The sequence below is a fragment of the Bacillus rossius genome, chromosome 10, assembly GCF_032445375.1.
Source record: "Bacillus rossius redtenbacheri isolate Brsri chromosome 10, Brsri_v3, whole genome shotgun sequence".
NCBI classification, from domain to species: domain Eukaryota; kingdom Metazoa; phylum Arthropoda; class Insecta; order Phasmatodea; family Bacillidae; genus Bacillus; species Bacillus rossius.
Window position 1 is genome coordinate 21,404,728 of NC_086337.1, and position 20,711 is coordinate 21,425,438.

The window sequence follows — 20,711 nt, forward strand, 5'->3', positions numbered from 1 at the left end:
TACCTTCCTAAAAAAAAAAATATACACTAACACAGAGTATGTAAACAGATCTCATTTTATTTTCTACTGAAATAACAATCTATGAATATTAGTACAATTAACATATATTTGAACATTAAAGTACACAAAATCACCATCTCATCCTAAGATGGGAAATGAGGTTTACAAGTGTAGTACCTGTGAGCAGTGAAGGTACCGTGCGGAGGCAAGCCGGGGAGAAACGTGAGCGCCAGGCAAACAATCACAGCGCTCACAACTAACTTCGTTATAGACCCCATTTAGTTGCCTGAAAATGCACAAGTATTAAATTACATTGAAGTTCAAAATACACTACAGGCATGTCTCAGCAACTGTACCACAAACGAAATAATGATATTAAATCTACCCATTTACATTAACGCTGAAGCCCACCATAAAAGTATTTCCAGATAATTTTTGGGGCCTGGCTCAAAAAATCTTAAGCGGTGTATTTATGCTAATTCAAATAAATTAGTGTCAACTACTGCAAATTCCACACAAGGGTTGGGTAAAGTGTTAATATTGACGAAACCATTCAATTCCAATTTTGCTGAAACATTTTTGAAAACCAAAAAAAAATACTTTATTCTTCCTGAATTGGGGCAATGTACTATGAATCATCTACAATCACTAGGAGTGACACCCTATAGCTGTCCAAAGTGATCGCACAAAGGCCTACCAACAGTCAAAATCTCTGAGCATACCTATCACTAACTGAAAATGCACACAAAATATTACAAATACGTACATACTGTGGCCAACTCAAGGCATTTTTACAAACAGTAAAGAACGACTACAGCGCCATACTCAAATAAATCACTGGTCGAGCAAAACCTGTAAAGTCATTCAAACAACACACACTAATGATGTGCTAACAAAAAAAGCTATATATCTGTAATAAAATGGTTTAACAGAGTAACTGTTTGTATATTTTATATCTGAACACATATATTTTTTTCCTCTGGAATGCCACAGGGTGCACCAGTGCACAGAGCACAGAGCTGAACTCATAATATCTTACAGCTACAAGAAGAACTAATGTAATTTCCATAAAGGAAATCATTGCAGCAACCAAGAGTTTAAGTTCAAGACTTTTATCCACCAAATCATCAATTTAAACATTCAAAACTACATAGTCATCACTCTTAAAGATCAGGTTTGTTTTCTACTAGAATTGCTATTTTTAAGAAGTGACATAGCCATTAAACAGTTGTTGTTCTATCTTAAGTACCAGTATTACATATTTTGTAGACTTAGACTTATATACTAACTGTAAATATATAAATTATACTTGATATAATATGAAAAAAACTTGCATTTTACAAAATGTTAGCTTTTTATTGATCTTTACATAACTTGGATAAGTTTTGTATAAAAAAATGTAATTACAAGTTGTATACATTTAAATTGCAAGCTTATATTTTTTTAAATTGTGATCCCATTAAAATCCAAATTTGAAATTTTCTTCACAACTTACAAGAGGACCACCAAGTATGGTACAAACGGATTTTGATGGGTCTTATATATATGTTGTGGAGGGAGGCCCCCAGAGTACTAAGCTAAAAGTGTTTTGTCCAATGCACCTTAGTTTTCGCGAAAATGGTGGTTAAAGTTTTATACGGACGTTTTACACCGGTACGTTTTCCATTGCGCCAGGCAAGCCAGCCTAGCCTAGTTGGTAAGGGTTCGCTTCCTGCTCATTGAAATTTTATTTTTTGATTATTTCATAATTTTAAAATAATTCTTATTTTAACGCTGGCGACGATGTATTATGTATTAAAATCACATTGAATAGCATTAAATATAACAATGAGTGAATGATGTGTTATAGTTCATTACTTCCTGACCATTTATTTCCCCTTTAAAAGATTAGAATCCCATTACAACTCGCCTACCGTAACTACAGCATAAGAGCGATTTTTAAAAGAAAGGTTGGGAACGGTAAAATCAGGTAGCAATCATTGCCCAAGTATGATTGAAAAAAATACATCACGCAAAAATAAAATATTTTTTGACTATTTATTTCAACAATAAAATAAGAATTATTAAAAAATTATGAAATAATCAAAAAAAAAATTTCAATGAGCAGGAAGCGAACCCTGACCGGCCGGCTGCTAGGCAAGAGCCTTACCAACTAGGCTAGGCTGGTTCGCCTGGCGCGACGGAAAATGTACCGGTGTAAAACATTTGTATAAAACTTTAACCACCATTTTCGCGAAAACTAAGGCGCATTGGACAAAACAGTTTTAGCTTAGAACTTTGGGGGCCTCCCTCCACGGGGCGACTGAACTGTTGCCCATTGGAAGGGCAGCCCATCAGGATTTTTCTGATAGTGGTGTTTTTGAAAGCTTGTCTGAATTGTTGCACCTTGGATGGGCAGCCCTTCAGGATTTTTCTGACAATGGTTAGTTTGTAAAGTGACCTAACATAACATAACCTAACCTAACCTAAACTAACCACTGTCAGAAAAATCCTGAAGGGCTGCCCATCCAAGGGGCAACAATTCAGACAACCTTTCAAAAACACCATTGTCAGAAAAATCCTGATGGGCTGCCCTTCCAAGGGGCAAGTATTCAGGATTATTTAAACACTTAAAGAAACATGTTTTCAGAAATTGGATGGGCTGCCCTTCCAGTCGCTGTACAAACAAACCATTGCCAGAAAAATCCTGAAGGGCTGCCCATCCAACGGGCAACAATTCAGCTCCCCCCCCCCCCCCGCCACCCTCCACAACATATATTATACCTATTAAAATCTGTTTGTACCATACTTGGTGGTCCCCTTGTTAGTAATAACATTAAGAATTCATGGTATTTTGTTGAATATTTTAATACATATGCATTTTTTGGAATTAACTTTTAATATTTTGAGTTAGAAGGTTGAAAATATTAAGTACTTGAAATATTGTCATGTTGTATATCCAATTAAAGATAGCTGAATTATAAAAATAATGGTATTTGTCTTGTCTTTCTAGCTCGATTCTAACCCGAGATATTGAATAAAACATAAATCCATGTAAGCATAAAAACACACTCTTTTTGTAACTTCTTGAAAAAAAGATTTTAAAAAACTAGGGTAAATATGTAGTTGAGCAGTATTTGCGAAAAAAAATGTTAAAAATCCGAAAATACCTTTATTAGACGCTCTTCAACTTCCTCTTTTCATTAAAAGCGGCGGAGGTAAGAAATTCCAAATACTTTAGGAGATATCGAATTTTTAAATTTCATCATATGTAGTTGAGCGGTATTTGCGAAAAAAAATGTTAAAAGTCCGAAAATACCTTTATTAGATGCTCTTCAACTTCCGCTTTTCATTAAAAGCGGCGGAGATAAGAAATTCCAAATACTTTAGGAGATATCGCCGTTCTTATTTTGCATACAAGACCTGTGTTTATCATTCGACCGTTCGCCATTTTTTTATTTTGCCATGTGTTTGTGAATGCCTAATTAATGAAAATGGTCGATTAGGTCAGGTCAGTTACATTATAAATACTTTGAAACTAAGCGTACATTAGAAATAATATGAAATTATTTCAATGGTTCTTTAGTTTTAAAGTATTTATAATGTAACTGACCTGACCTAACAAACCGGAACAAAGGATGAACAGTAACAACTCACGTAAATTTTTTTTGTTACTTATTACTTGCGCAATAATAAAAAATATGACTTTAAAATTAGAAACGTTAAAAACTCGCCTAAGTTGGAGGCGGTAATTAAACACAGTTTTAAAACAATAAATGAACTAAATAATCACGTATTGGTTCATTTTAATTCTGGCCTATCACGATCAATCACGTGACATCATTATCCAATAAAAAAATAGATACTCGTAAACAAGAGACAATGCGGAATGCCACATGTGTTGTGATTAGAAGTTGGCAGACATGAAGGCGAGCAGTATTCATGTAATGGCAGACCTTTAATAGATCATAACTGAAACGTGTTATTAGTTATTATGTCTTGTAAGCAATAGTGAATAATAAAGAAATAAAACATGGCGCAGTCGGAAGGATCGCCTACAGGTGTTCAAAATATCGGTACCTAGCCAGCGGTGGGCCATGTGGCGCTAGTGGAACGAACTAGTTTGAACAGTCTCTGTATGCGTGTGTGTCGGGCGGGTTAGACAATGGAGTCGTTCAAACCGCCACCGTGTCTAGCTCTCGATGGCAATTTGTGTGAAAATTATCGCAAGTTCAGGCAGAGTTTTGACATTTTCATGCTGGCGACAGGCTATGAATCGAAGTCGTCGGCAGTCAAGGTTGCCATGTGGCTCAATATAATCGGAGACGAAGCTGTGGAGCTATACAACACGTTTGACCTCTCGGACGAAGACAAGACGGATTTTACAAAGGTAACAGCAGCGTTTGAGGCCTACTGTAACCCGAAAAAGAACATCGTTGTGGAAAGCTTTAAGTTCAACTGTCGTTCGCAAGAAGAGGGTGAGTTGTTTGACTCATTTTTGAGGGATCTAAAGAAACTTGTGAAAAGCTGTGACATCAAAAATCAGGCAGATAGTGTGGTTAGGGATCGCATAGTGCTTGGAATTCGAGATAAAGGCCTACAAGAAAGATTGTTAAGAGAGCCTGATCTTAGCCTAGGCAAGGCAGTTGAACAATGCCGAGTGGCAGAATCAGGCAAACAGCGTGCAGGTGTTGTACAGAGCAAGGTGGTTACTCCAGTGCAACAACATGTCGAAACAATGAAGGAGGAGTCCCAGAGTGAACAGGGGGTCGATGCAGTTTGGAGGACATCAAAACAACAGAGACAACCTCAGCTACAGCAGGCGGTCAAAGAAGGCTTTCGGTGTCGACGGTGTAGAAGAGAGCACAAGAAAAATGAGTGCCCAGCATTTGGAAAAGAGTGCTACAAGTGTAAAAAATTCAATCACTTTGCAGTTGCATGTACTAGTCAGGTGCAAGAGGTTAGGGTAACTGAGTCGACATGTGGGCCAGAGGACTTCTTTGTAAGTACGCTGCATGTTGTAGGATCAGGCGAATGCCGTGCTATCATAGAGAGTGTCAAACAGTATCGTAAGGAGTGGGTCCAGGATGTGTGTGTGCGAGACCAGAGTGTACAATTTAAGTTGGACACGGGGTCGGAAGTAAATATACTGTCACAGTCTCTCGTAAAGCAGGTTGACGGCACAACTGAGCTAAAGCAACCTAACGTAACCCTGGAAGGATTCGGTGGTCACAAAATAAAGCCAGCGGGGGTGGTTGCATTTCTTTGTTGCACACGTGGACAGAGGAAACACAGTGCGCGAGTGTTGTTGGAATTTGTTGTGGTCAAGGACAATGATTGTAGGATGCCAATCCTGGGACTCCCAGGGTGCGTCCTGTTGGGACTCGTCTCTCGCAGTGTGGTTCACAGTGTGAGCAGTAAGCCAGCTGGTATTGCATCGGGTATCTCATACGCCGAGTTTACAACAGAGTTTGCGTGTCTGTTCGAAGGAACAGGGTGCATGCCTAACAAGTGCAGCTTGACATTGGACAAGTCAACACAGCCAGTCGCGAAACCCCCTAAAAGAGTGCCTCTGGCACTTCGAGACAGGCTGAAGCAGAAGTTGGAGGTCCTGGTAAACGTAGGGATCATTGCAAAGGTCGATCAGCCTTCTGGGTGGGTCAGTCAATTAACGATCGTGGAGAAGACAGATAAGTCACTTCGGCTGTGTTTAGACCCAGTGGAATTAAACATTGCAATCAGAAGGGAATATCATATGATACCAACGCTGGAAGAATTAAGTTGTCAACTTAGCAATAAGGCAGTCTTCACGGTGTTGGATCTGAAAGACGGGTTCAATCAAATTGAGCTAGATGAACAGTCAAGTCGTTACTGCACGTTTAGCACGCCATTTGGGTGCTACAGGTTTAGAAGACTCCCATTTGGTTTATCCAGTGCACCAGAAATATTTCAACGTGTGAATGTGGAGAACTTTGGTCACATTCCAGGGGTAATAGTATATTTTGATGATTTGTTGATTGCAGCAGCTGATGAGCAGGAACATGACAAGATTTTATTGCAGGTAGCACAGAGAGCTAAGGACCTTAATGTAAAATTCAACAAAGCCAAGATTCAGTTCAAACAACCTGAAGTGAAGTATTTTGGACGTGTCTTTTCCAAGAACGGTATGCAACCAGATCCAGAACAGGTGCAGGCAGTGCTCGCGCTACAGGCACCCACCAACAAGGTAGAACTTCAACGCGTACTGGGTTTCATAAGCTATCTACGAAAATTTTTGCCTAGCCTAGCCACCATCATTGCACCCCTGCATCAATTACTGAAAACTAGTGTTGAGTGGCAATGGCTGCCGGTACACGACGAAGCATGGAGGCACGTCAAAGAGTTGGTCAGGACGACTCCAGTGTTAGGTCTGTTCGACACCAACAAGCCGCTGTCGATGCAGTGTGATGCATCCAAGGATGGCCTGGGGTGTTGTTTGATGTGCGGGGATCAACCCATCGCCTATACGTCTCGGAGTTTGTCTCCAGCAGAGAAAAACTACGCACAGGTAGAGAAGGAAATGCTAAGTATAGTGTTTGCGGCACGAAAATTTCATCAATTCATATATGGGAGTAACGTCACTGTGTACACAGATCACAAACCTCTTGTGCCCGTATTCAAGAAAAATGTGGGAGAGGTCTACTCAGTACGACTGCAGCGTATGAAACTTAAGTTGCTGCGTTACACACTGTCAGTGGAGTACATTCCGGGCAAACTTATGCATGTAGCGGATCTGTTGTCACGGTCTTATATACGAGAGTGTGACGATGGAGAGGCTGAGCTGACCAACGAGATGGTTCACACCGTCGGTGTGTGTGACAGTGTTCAGATGTCAGAAGAGCGAAAGGCTGAGTTCAGACAGGCAACGTCAGATGATGAAGTACTAAGTGAGGTGATGCAATACTGTCAAACAGAGTGGCCAGAACATAAAAATCGAGTCAGTCAACAGGCACAAGCATATTTTGTTCAGAGACATAACTTGCATGCCGACAACGGTCTCCTATTTATAAATGACCGTGTAGTGGTACCAGGAACGCTGCGTCCGCAAATGCTACTCCGTCTGCTCGAAGGACACCTAGGCATCGAGAGAGCCAAAGCTCGTGCCAGACAGCTGTTGTACTGGCCGAACATGTCAGTGGACATCGAAGCAACGGTTACTAGGTGTTTTGTGTGTCAGAAATTCAGAAACAGGAACACAGCAGAGCCACTAATTAGTCATGAGGTACCAATGCTACCGTTTGAAAAAGTTGGTGTTGATTTGTGTGACTTTGGAGGGAAGAGTTACTTGGTCTTGGTGGACTACTTTTCCAAGTGGATGGAAGTGGTACTAGTTGAAAACAAACAAGTTGGGGGTGTAACGACAGCACTGTTGACCGTGTTTGCAACACACGGTGTCCCTAAAGTAATCGTGTCTGACAACATGCCGTTTAATTCATACAAGTACAAGCAATTTGCAGCATGTTGGGATTTTGAAGTTGTGACAACAAGCCCAGGTTACCCGAGGTCTAATGGGCAAGCAGAGCGGGAGGTGCAAGTTGCAAAGAACATGCTCAGAAGATGCCTGGATCTGAAAACTGACTTGTCAGTCATGCTATTTGAGTATAGAAATACACCCCTGTCGGGAGTGGGAGTGTCACCAGCACAGCTACTCATGAGCCGGTGTGTGCGGACCAAGTTGCCAGTCAGCAAGAAACTGTTAAAACCTCAAGTACACACCAAAGTAACTCAGGCGTTACAAGACAGGCAAGATAAAAGCAAGCAGTGGCACGATAAAAGGGCGAAAATGAAAAGAGGGTTCAACCAGCAGGACAGAGTGTTGCTGTATAGAGACAGACAATGGGAACCTGCAGAAGTAGTGCGAGAAGCGGGGACACCAAGATCGTATGTGGTCAGGGATCAAGAGGGTCGGCAGATCAGAAGAAACTCTGTACATCTGAGACTGTCGGCTTTGCCTGTGGAGAAGCATGGTAGACGGTCCAGCCTAGACTTCAACTTCAGAGGGTTTACACCAGAAGAAGTAGCAAGGGGCCAGTGAGAAGACCAGTCGACCGGAGGACAAGGAAAAGTCAGCCAGCAGGGAGATGCAGCTGTGGAGCTGTCGAGCGGAGGACAAGAAAACGTCAGCCAGCAGGGAGAGGCTGCTGTGAGTGAGCGTGAGAACAAGGGTGCAATTGTGGGGTGTCCGGTGCGCACAAAGAGTGGTCGGGAAATCAGATTGCCCGCAAGATTGAGAGACTAGTTTGTCAAACGTTGTGACAGTGCATTATTCGTTAGGGGATGGTGTTGTGATTAGAAGTTGGCAGACATGAAGGCGAGCAGTATTCATGTAATGGCGGACCTTTAATAGATCATAACTGAAACGTGTTATTAGTTATTATGTCTTGTAAGCAATAGTGAATAATAAAGAAATAAAACAACATGAATGCACTGGTATAATTGTGATGAAATTTAAAAATTCGATATCTCCTAAAGTATTTGGAATTTCTTATCTCCACCGCTTTTAATGAAAAGTGGAAGTTGAAGAGCATCTACTAAAGGTATTTCCGGATTTTGAACATTTTTTTTTCGCAAATACCGCTCAACTACATATAATGAAATTTAAAAATTCTATATCTCCTAAAGTATTTGGAATTTCTTACCTCTGCCGCTTTTAATGAAAAGAGGAAGTTAAAGAGCATAGAATAAAAGTATTTTCGGATTTTTAACATTTGTTTTCGCAAATACCGCCCAACTACATATTTACCAAAACTAGAGATAAATACATATTTTTTAACTTTAATTTTGTTTTGTGTGTTTATTCAATAAACCAAAAACTAATCAAAAAGATGGGAAAATGTATTTTATTTTGGATCATTTGATATGGAATGACCCTTTTTCTGTTTGCCTCCACTCCTCCTGTATCTTGAACTCATGACCCCTACTTCTTCCGTCCCCACCTCTGTGCAACCTATCTCCCAGCCTCCCCCTCCTTCACCCCTCCCACAAATCACACTGAACAGTCTCACCCGCCTTTCTACCAACTCCTACCCTGTAGTGTTTCCCACCCCAGCTCCTAGAGGCTTTCCTTGACAATTATCAGTGAGGTTAGTTCAAAGCAGTGATTCAAGCGATACACGTAAGCAGTGGCGTAGCGTGCCATCTCGGCGCCTGGGGCGGGAGACCCATTTTGCCGCCCCCATTCTATAGGTGCTTAGTTAAAATTAAATTTCATATGCAATGAGGTACCTTTCATTGAAGTTAAAATAGGATGAGCGGTTTTACAAGCGGATTCTACGGGCCTGATGAGCAGCGAAGTCAGAAATAACTTTGTCAAAATCAATATTGACAGCCAATTCTTGTTCAATCGACAATATAGCCAAGTTTGATAGTCTAGCGGAGCTCATAGTAGATCTGAAGTAATTTTTTATTAGCTTCAACTTTGAAAAACTTCTCTTACAACTTGCAACACTAATCGCCAAAGTCAAATATATACGAATCAAGATGACTATATTTGGAACCAAAATTCCGAGATTCAGTTATTAAATGAACTGGAGGAGCTCCAGTGGTCCTTTACCACTTATATCTTCCTCTGATTCAGAACAGGCAACAACAACAAACTGCTGAAGACGCTTCCGCTCCATCTGAAACTCGTCCTTGTTGATGTCTTCTAATACATGGGAAAGATCACACTCGAACTTGCTGTCCAAAAGTTTCGCTGGCATAAAAAATCCGAACTTGTCCGATATTTCTTGAATTTTCTGGAATCGAGTCGTCATTTCTTGAATGATCTTGTCGAATGATGCGATAATCTCTCGACGTATTTCCTGTTCGTGAGACAAAGCTGCATCTTCAGAAGATTCATCGCCATGCATGCGTTTTTTCTTGCGAATTCTTCTCGTTTTGAGTTCGATTCCGAGTTTTTCGCAGAGAGTCTTAGCAAAGTCAATTGCTTCTTGCACGAAACGGTCTCTACTTTCCACTAAGAGGGTTTTCAAAGCGCAGAGTTTCTGAGCACACTTATCCACACTTAGTCCTCGTTGCTGCAGGTAAATCTGTGCGTCATCTACTTCAGGTAGCACTGCAGCCCAAAAGCCAAGAAAAGTTAGGAAGTTAAATGACTGCATGGCTGTCAGGAGAAGACTGGCTCCCGATCTTGTTTCGGAAGTTTGAGATGAATCTGTTAATTGTTCCAGTACCTCAAACTTATTTTTAAGCATCTTGACAGCTACATGTTGGTAATCGCTGCGCTAGACGGCATGCGAGCAGAACAGCTGATTGTGTGACGTCAGGTGAGACGGGCGAGCGGAGTCGCCTGGTAGGCCCAGGCGGGCGCGCACGTGAAGTAAAACGCGGGTTGGCCATGGTGATGGTTCCACATCGAAGTAACTGTATACGAGTGTTCCTTTTTGAATATGAACGGGGTTCATATATATATAATTTAGAACGCTTTGGTACGATGAACGCGATTGGTTGGTGAGGCGTGTGTGAATATCGCGAGGATTTTCCAAGGATGAATTATGTGCGCCGAAATAAACTCCAAGACGGTATGGCGAAGGATTCGTCATATCCGTACAATTACCTGCAGCTACGGTAACGTATAATGGCAAGGGTTTGCCATTAAAAACACTCGTGAGCAAACGAGTGTATTTGGTGACCAGACATCACGACGTCAAAAAGCCAGTAAGTGCCAGCCTTGCCACTGCCCCGTTGACCCCTTTGACCCCTGGTGCGAAACTATAATTTGTGGATATTTGGGATTTAAATTAACGGACTAATAAAACTGAAACTGGGATTTTACGTTCAGCGTGTTTCACCCAATCCCTGCCAGACCTAGAAGAAAAAAGGCGTCGACCGTTAGAAAATGACTTAACTGAGAAGGGCTTGTAAACCCATAATTTGTAATTTGCTAAATTTTTGGTATATTTATTTGCATGTTAAGTTGTGTCAATTTTTTGCTAGATTTCGCCTATGTTAATTGGTATTTACAGCGGTGATACGCCCGGTGCGTATCTATTTTTGTATTTGTATTTGTATTAATATGTTCTTTTTTTTTTTAATGCCTTTTTGGAAATTATATTTAATTTTCGGAGCTCCGAAGTATATGATCAAATTATAATTTTTTGGACGAATGGTTAAAGTATTTTTTTAGTATTATTATATAGCTATTTTTTTATAAGTAGTAATAGGTTATGTATTTTATGATGGATGCACCGATTTGTGATGAAACGATTTTATGATAGATATATTTATTAAATGTTGTCATATAAATTTTGCGTCTTTTTAACTTGCTGCCTCCTCTCACTGTTCGCGACCTTATTAGTATTTTTAAGACTGATATTAGTTTGGGTTTTAAAATTTTTTTGGATTTACCTGCGCTCGCGGTACGGGGCAATATAGGAGTTTTACTGTGTCCCGGTTTGCGGAAGTTGTTTGGTTTGCCCTGGGTTAAGGTCAAACTTTACAGTACAATGCGTAGTACTAAATTCAAAGAGAGGCATCGACAAGGGCCGACGCGTGAAACAAAAGATTTTGTATGAGTAATTAACATAATAAGGAGTGCCGCTCAACTCGGCGATGTTGCCGTTCGTATGTAAACAAACAAACATTATAAAGAGCTCTGTCAGTGATTTCGCAGTTTTTCATTTAAATAAATATTAAAAAATAGTTGGTGCGCAAAATTTTAGATAAAAATGGAACATTATAGTGTGTCTGACACATGTAATGAATGAATCATAGATCAGATCTCAACCCGCTTCACCGGTGACCCGCCCCCGCGGGCTGCCGCCCGGGGCGGGCCGCCCCCTCCGCCCCACCCAAGCTACGCCACTGCACGTAAGGCATGCTATTACTAATTTGTTTAGGGTGTGTTCTTTGGTGGAATGAGCACAAGAGGAGTCAATGCAGACTGATAATTGGGTGAACTGGTCTCATAGATTCAGTTGAGTGCAGTTGGATCTCAAACTGAAAACGTGAAGTAAATGATGGGTGGGCGGAAGCTACAGTCGCACCCAGCATGTCTACGCGCGCCAGTGTTGATCGTGGGGGCAGGAGCTTCCGGCATAACGCCCGCCTGTCGCCTAGCCACGAGGGAAGCACGACTTCCTCACACTGGAAGCTGAGGACGACTTCGGCGGTCGGATCCACACACAGACCACTAATAATATATCTTAACATAGCTTTCATTAACAAGCTCTCACCTCTCAGGTGAAAATATAAACTCGATGTACATCAATTTAGGCCTTGAGTTACATTCTAGAAACAAAAAATTATCCTTACTTTTACTTGACCAATTACTGGTCTTGTGTAGATTGTCCCAATACACTAAAACCAGCTTCAAGTTAAGCACTCGAAGAATAAAAACTGCTGAGTGTCATTACAACGCTTCTTTAATGCAAATAATTCTAAGACTACTAGGAATTAGGTCGTGTAAACTACTGAACTAAACTGTCTCGCAAAGATTTAAATAGTCACTTCGCGGTACAATACAATAACATAAGCCGTGTTCCGTTACCATCATACAAAGTGCGAATATAATCCAATCCTCTTAAAGCTGGGTTCACAATTGAAAAAATAACAGTAACGGTAACAGTAGGTCGTGTGCATAGGGTATGAACGCCATGTTTCCTAACCTAACGATTCACAATAGCAGAAAGTTGGTCGTGTGCATGGGAGAGAGGTCGTGCGCATAGCAGTGAAATGAATATATTTTATTTCGGTCGCGTACGCATGGCACAACAGCCAATGAGAGAAGAGCAGGGTGTTTTTTTTTTGGTGGGACTAGAAATATGTTTATATTTATTAACCATATTGTGGTAAGAAAATGTCGAGATAATAAAAGTATTATCGTTATTTTGAAAGTTAATGTTTATTTACTAACACTGCAAACAGATGTCGCATCGTACGCGAAATTTCATTGGCTGAAATTAACAGTAAGAATTCAATTGTGAAACGATTTCGCAGTTCGCAGAAGTCGTGTGCACAGGTCGTGTGCATGGCTTGCTATGCACTCGCTTAATTTTTTTAATTGTGAACCCAGCCTTAGAAAGAAAAATCCTCTCGCGAACAATATATTTACGAAACAAAAGCCAATCTAGTCTGCCACGGCTCTTTAAGAAATTAAACTTCAGCTTGTTTAGCCAACAAACAAAAAGTCTACTTGTGGCAGTAAAGCTGGATCAGTATCAGTCTCCGGTGGCAAAAAGTAAACATGTGAACCAACAAGCATGATGTGAACCCTTTGCCAATTAGAAAATAGAACAACCCATTTTTTTGTGATCATTACTTTTAATTTGTAAACCAAACAATTCATCGATCGCATAACCAAATTAATATATACCTAAAAGTACCTCAAGGCATGTGTGCAGGGTACTTATGGGCACGATGCTTTATGAATACTCTTAAAATCACCTTGTGGCCTAGAGCATTATTTAATTTCTAAAATTATCAGAATGTTGTACACATTTTTGTTAAATGAATACTGCGATGTTTGGCTGGCTTGAATGATTAGCTTCAGTTGAATAATGACTGCGACGCCTTGCAGGGTCCAAGTGTGACCTCCGAGTTGATTGATGACAGCAATGACGAGCTGTTTACAAATACAGATTTTGTGTTAAATGAAGACTGAAATGCAGGGCTCGCTACAAGTCAAACCTCGATTTGAATAATTACTCCGGCGCCTTACAATGTCTAAGTGTGGCCACCATGTTGAATGATGACTGAGATGACTTTCAGTTTACAAGTTTTGGTTTCGTGTAAATTAAAACTGCAATGTGACAAACTCGAATATAACTATGACAGCGATGGCAGTCAGATAACTAAAACAGATTTCTTATTAAATAAAGACTGTGAAGTTTGGTTGGCTCTAAGTAATAAGCTCGAGTTGGATGACTAATATGATAGGTATCTGTCAGGGTCCAATTATGGTCATTGAATTGAATGATGAAGGCATTGACTGGCAGTTTACAAGAACAGCTCTCGGGTTAAAGTACAGAACAGTGTGACGCCAACCACCAATACTCCTCTATGTCGCATAGAACGCTATGCCTCATCAACGTCTCGCAAAGGTGTGTGCACAGATCAGGCTCATGAGCGCACCAAAGTGTAGAGCGTGCAATGAGGCGAACGCCAGGCAACAAGTGCTACATCGGCGGAAGGATCCGGCCGGGTGTGGCATATCCCTCCACCGAACTACAACAAATGTAATATATGTATTTCTTCCACAGGATTTTATTAGACATTGTTTTCATCAATTAATATTTTAATTCTTTCAAAATTATGTTTTGACGTCGTCCGACCGACGACCATCCCTAAGCCCGACCTGCAACCGCCAGTATACTCTCCCGCTAACGGAACGCACCCCTGGCCGTGGCCCACCCGAGTCGAGCGAGCCACCGAGCCGAACGGCCAAACCAGACATTATTATTATAAAGCACACTAAATCCGAGTGGACTAGAGACGAACCACACCCATTCCCCCTCAAACAATTAATTACGAATTTTGCGACCTTAAAGTCTCTTCCAGACGCAGTCATTTAGTTTTTAACGTAATGAGGTCAAGCTTGGCGCGGCAGGGGCCGACGCGCCACCGGACGCCATGCCAGTTCCGCAGTTCTACTCGACTCGCGGACCGGGACGGACCTACGTCCCACGGAGAGACCACAACCATTGTCTTCATCGCAAGTAACGTCCGGTAAATATAGTCATTTAGCATAAACCAAACCTTTTTCTATTCACCTCTCTGTGCGTGCCCGGTCCGTTTTTTACGGTTCAGGACCTAATCCGACCGCGTAAACGTAAAGACGTCCCGCACCACACCTGGTGCGCAGGGTCGCTCTTCAGCATACGGCACGGGCCGTCTCCCGCAAACCACAGAACTTTTCTTAAGGCCACGCGCCTTCGCGCCGACCACAAACCCGCAAGGAAAACTTCGCCAAGTTTAGTGGCGGTGCGTGTACCACCCCAGTGGGCACGGCACCCGCGTAGAAACAATCGCTTACGGGACTGGCCGACTCCAGTCACCCACAAACTCTGTGTGCCACGTCATTTGTGCGCGCCTAATTTTCATTAAGTGTACTTTGTTAACGTAACTTTGCGCCACGTCATTTGTGCGCGCCTAATTTTCATTAAGTGTACTTGTTAACGTAACTTTGTGCCACGTCATTTGTGCGCGCCTAATTTTCATTAAGTGTACTCGTTAACGTAACTTTGCGCCACGTCATTTGTGCGCGCCTAATTTTCATTAAGTGTACTTTGTTAATGTAACTTTGCGCCACGTCATCTGTGCGCGCCTCTCTTGCACCAAGTGTACTTGGCCTTCATACTTGTACCCGAGAAACCAGTGCCACGAAACATTGAACATGTACCGGCCTGCACCTCGCAACGGACAAGTAGCCCTCAGGGGCATGTCTGTGCTCAGTAATTGTATGGTGTGACGTCAATCCCTTGAATAAAGGCACGTCGCTACTACGGCAATCCCACGCATTCTTCTTTAACGTAAATTCCCAGGCAAGACCGCCGACGGTTCTAGCGGACCACACTGGGGCAACGAACCACGAACCCTCATTGGTTAGACACCGAGCTAGCCTGGCGCCCTCCCAGAAAATAAAACGTTAATCAGACCAGCCACCCCGCTAGAACTCGCGCCCGGACTCGAACACGAGACCGCGGACGACGGCAGTTTCACTGTGCGCCTTGTCCCGAACCTGGCCGGTTCAGTTTCCCGCGAAAATCACACGTTTCCGTAGGAGGGTTGTCGGGCGGGGGAAGGGGGGGTCGCGCGCTGTGAGAGCGGTAGTATCCTTCCGGAGCTCGGTTAGGCCGGCAGCTTCCACGCAACACGGGACCAGCAAATTGTTTATCATCGACATGTAGTTTTGACGTCGACCCAAGTGTCTCCTCGGCACCTTCAGGCCGTTACGCCTCGCCAGCACCATCTCTTGCGTGTGTTGTGCGACGCAAGTGACGGTGACGTGCGACGTTTTGTTTATTTACAGGATTTGACATATTATTTTATTGTAAATATTTTTGTTTTACGTTTTTGTATATATTTTTGCTTATATTTTTATTATAATTAATTTTGTATTGAAAGGTTGTGTATTTGTGTAAGTTTTAATTGTTCATCGGGCGCCAAGGCCATGGCTTCCGCCTGTGACCAATCAACGTGTTCCACGGGCTCGCGGAGAAGGGGGGAGACGCGGGCGCTCAGGCATGGCAGGGGAGTGGGAGAGCAGTCGTGGACCCGGCACGAGAGGCGACGGACGTGTTGGTGACGCCGCTCCGGGATGGTGAGAAAAACGGGCGGGGTATTAACAGTGGTTCTAGACTTTGCAGTGCGGAGACGTTTTTTTAACTTTGCAGTCGAGCTTGTTAATTTGCTATTCAGTCGCGAGCTCTCATCTTATTATTTTCACGCACGTGTTTTCTTCTGCTAGTTTTTGCGAGTCGCGGTTTATTTTTGCAAAATGGTCATTCGCAGTTGTATGTTTTGTGCTTTTTTTATCATTTCTTCCTGGCCAGTGTGGTGTACAGTCAGACAGACATCCTATCGCGCGCGGGTCATAAGAATTCTATTCCTTACTGTGGGAGTATGACGTCGTACCGACCATGGCCGTTAAGCCCGTGCTCCGCACCGCCAGTACCGTATCCCGTTTTCGGAGCGCGCCCCTTGCCCAGGCGGATTGAGTCAGGCGAGCGCCTCAGGCGTGTCCCCAATAGACATAATGAAATTTAAAGGTACGGAACCCCGGAGGCTCGAACCCATAATTCAATTAAGGGAAAAGCCATTAGTACGAAATTACTAATTACCCGACATGTAATAAGTGCGTCGTAGCCACTTCGGGCGAGTACACCACGCACGGAGCAGACAACAAACCTCATTAACAGTCACCGCGGCCACTGACCTTTATTAAAATGCCCGTGACTATGATCAAGTCAGAATAGGAGAAATCCCTCTAAAACAATTCGCAGTGGGACAATATGTTAGTAAATTTACAGTCGCCAACTTGATGTCACAATTTAAATAATTAAATACATTAAAACCATTGTTAAGCCTTAAGCACCCAATTACCAGGTGCTACATTTTAATTGGGCACCTGGAACATGTTTTAACTAGTAATAGAGTAAATTCAATTAATATAAGTTTATTGACGCCGACTCACAAAGAAGAGAAAGTTTCTCTATCTTGCGAGGCGGCCATGTTCGGGAGTCTCAAACCACTCCGCGCCGGGAACAGACGTGTGTCCGTGGGCAGCATTCAAGTTTGTTTCATCGATTATTTTTATTCTGCACCACACCTTCAAATTTTAATCATTTTATTAATTCGTCGCTGCCCACGTCGACTCGGCGCGTATTTTGCGGAACCATGCCTATCCCGACCATCCTCAACGTGATACCGCGCTGCGTATCGTATCACTCACGTAAGTGTTTCGCCTTACTAAGGAGTCCGCTCATCGACCCCCCCCCCCCCCCCACACGCACCAGTTAACTTTCGGCGCTGGCCGTCTCCAGCGAGCATCGACCCACGTCCCGCGAGACTGCCGCGGTAACCATTGTCACGTAGTGTTGTGTTTTTTTTCCTTGTTAACTATGTAACCGCTAGACATCGCCAAGTGTTGGTGAGAATTTTTGTAGCGGGACTGAACCGCGGAGCGGACTTGTAGAGTGTACCGTGTACCCACATGGACCCCCGGTGAAACTCCCAAATTAAATGTATTCTCACCAACTCGTATACGAAAATTTTTCCGTAATCTCCCGTCCTCCACACGGCCGAGCGGCCTTCACAGTCAAAGGAGAACCCATTCAGGTTAGATTCAAGCCGTGTACCTGGCGGGGCACGCGGGGGCAGAGTACCCACGACCCAACATCAACGGCCTAGCAATCCGCTAGCCTGGCGCACCTCCGGACAACAAGAGCATCGCGATGCCCGTAGCGCCCGTCAGGTACCCCCCGACCTTTCACAGAGGTCGGGTGACGGCAAGTAATTTTCGACACGGGCGGGACGTCCCGTAATTTTTTTAACCACATTAGTGCGCGGAACCGGGTTTCGACCCACATAGAAATAGCCACAGGCGGAAACGCGGCAGCCCCATGTAAAGTGTTCAGCGTCTTGAATATAAAGGACCATCAAACTTTATTCGAGTTGTTCTCATTTCATCTCTGGAGACTAAGTTCCTCGGCCACACGGCCCGAACCCCCCTCTACCGAACCAGCCTACGACAGTTTCAATAGTTATAATCTTCGCAATCCTTTTCGTACAGTTCCGTGGTCGGCCTCAACTTACCATGTGGTATTTCACTTAAATAATTCCGTGCTCCAAGACGAGCGTTTCATCGTAATACGTAAATACTGTGGATGATCTACGAGAAATTACGACGGCACTTCACGCAATAACCTAGCCAACAGGCTAACTAGTTTCAGCCCGCACGAGGCAGCCAGTAGGTGACACGTGCAACCAAACTTACGAACGAGTCAATTTCTGGGACAAGTCTTAGAGTCAGGTAGAGTTGCCGAAGTTACGGGCCTACGTGTCATTAGCCCAGTGTAATACGTAATGTGTAATCGTGAAGTGTTTTATTAGTCAGGGTATAGTATGTCATATTAGGGTTTATTCTGTAACTGCCGCATCGTGTCATGCAACCAATCTTACTAATGAGTCAATATCTGGTGACATCGTACGGCCGAAGGCCACCCCAAAGCCCGACCTGCACCCGCCAGTACTCGGCTCCGCTAACGGAAAGCACCCCTAGCCATGGCCCACCTGAGTCAAGGGAGCGGACCGCAGCCCAATGTAGAGAATAGCGAACCATTTTAATTATGCATGCAACGCAATCCCCGTGCCTACAAAATTCCCCACACAATAATAAAGTAATCAGAAACAAACAAAAGCCCCTAACTAATAGAGTGCGACTTAGGAGTGCCCGGGTCACTCACGTGTAGTTTTCTACTAAAACAGCTGTGAGTGCAACCCTTGCGGCCTTCAGCCTAAATTCAGTAGTGAAACGTGTGACGTAACGCAAACTGCCCCAAATTAGCATTATCATTCGCCACTGGAGTAGTTATCAAGAAACAGACAGTCTCCAGCTTGACTCTAATATTCAAACTTATTTTAGACAAACTTATTAAATGTCAATTCTAAAACATATTTAGATATTAAGTTAATCATTAAGTTTTATTATGTGAATTTAGAGCCACTTAAATTTAGTTAATTATATAGATTTTTACGAATAACGGAACTTTAGAAACTCTGGCGCGACAGGGAGCTCACCCCACCCCTCGCGCCAGGGCTAGACGCCAGTACAGCGCGACTCGCGGACCGGGACGGACGCACGTCCCACGGGGAGCCAGCATCTCTTTGTTTCACCGAACGTCCATCTGGTAATTATAGTCACAACCAAAACCTTTTTTTAAATACTCCCCGTGTGCGCCCGGTCCTTTTCCGGTGTAGGGCCTAACCCAGCCGCGTCAATTTAACACGCCCCACACAAAGCATTACGTGGGGCCGTGCAGTATACGGTACGGGCCGTCTCCCGCCACTCCAGAACTTTATTTAATCGCCCAGTGCACAGGCACAGGCTACATTCAACCTTAAACTTGTTTTTAATTTAGTAGCGAGCCGCGGTCCGCACAGGTGGGCCCGCGCGTCGGAAGATACAGACTACGAGATTAGCCGATGCTAATCGAACGCTCTCCCTCGACTGCGACTGGCATGAGGACTTAATAAGTAAACACACGTAGAGGCACGCAGGTGTCCCTCTCAGATAACGTGTGCAGTGTAATCGTGTACGTAAAAGCACCACAGAGTGCCGTTTTATCAAGTGTAATTGTAATAATAGTGTAATCAAAACTTCTACGTGTTCCGACGCCTCATTGGCAGTCATGTACCGCCGAGTAAACCTCGCGCCCAATGTAATGAACCAGTGTCAATCGTGAACAATAAAAAGTCCACCCCGCACCTCGCGTGCGCTACGTGCGACCCGTAGAACAACCAGAACAGTGTATGTAAATTAACCTAAACAACCCTACCTAATCAGGAAACAAATTCCATCACCGCCGACGGTTCTAGCGGACCACGCTGGGGCAACGAACCCACGACCATCACACGGTTAGACACCGAGCTAGCCTGGCGCCCTCCCGGAACAGAAATCTCTAAGAAAGCCAGCCACCCCGCTAGGACCTGCGCCCGACCTCAAACACGAGACAGCGGCGGACGGCACTGGGCCAAGGCTAAGAGTCAGGTAGAGTCACCGGAGTTAAGTGAGTTAAGTGCCTACGTGTCATTAGCCTAGTGTAATATGTAATGTGTAGTAGTGAAGTGTTTTATTAGTCAGGGTATCGTATATCATGTTAGGGTTTTGACGCCGACCGCCAATGCTCCTCTGTCGCATAGACCGCTATGCCTCATCAACGTCTCGCAAAAGCGTGTGCACCGAACGCGCCCGTGCGCGCAGCAAAGTGCAGTTCGTGCGACGAGGCGAACGCCATACAACGAGTGCTACACCGGCGCAAGGATCCGGCCGGGTGTGGCATATCCTTCCGCCGCACTACAACAAATTGTTATAATTATGTTTTTCCACAGGATTTTATTAAACATTATTTTTTATTAATTAATAATTAAGTCTTTGCAAAATCATGTTTCATTGTGCGATTTGTCCCGAACCTGGCCGGTTCAGTTTCCCGCGAAATTCACACGTTTCCGCGGGAGGGCTGGCGGGGGAGGGG

At 43.5% G+C, this 20,711-nt stretch overlaps 1 protein-coding gene across 4 annotated transcripts in view; it reads right to left on the reverse strand.

Annotated features, from left to right (window-relative positions):
• LOC134535827 (adipocyte plasma membrane-associated protein Hemomucin-like) overlaps positions 1–20,711 on the reverse strand; it is a 77,725-nt gene that overhangs the window by 30,265 nt on the left and 26,749 nt on the right. The window contains exons 1-2 of one of the 4 annotated variants that reach the window (XM_063375124.1): positions 12,509–12,827; positions 178–286 (exon numbers count right to left, since the gene is read on the reverse strand). In XM_063375124.1, coding sequence (XP_063231194.1) covers positions 178–278 — 101 coding nt within the window. In that variant the 5' untranslated portion in view covers positions 279–286; positions 12,509–12,827. Of the gene's footprint in view, positions 1–177; positions 287–12,273; positions 12,828–20,711 lie in introns of those variants that run through there. The other 3 variants (XM_063375125.1, XM_063375123.1, XM_063375126.1) reach the window with 3 other exon arrangements.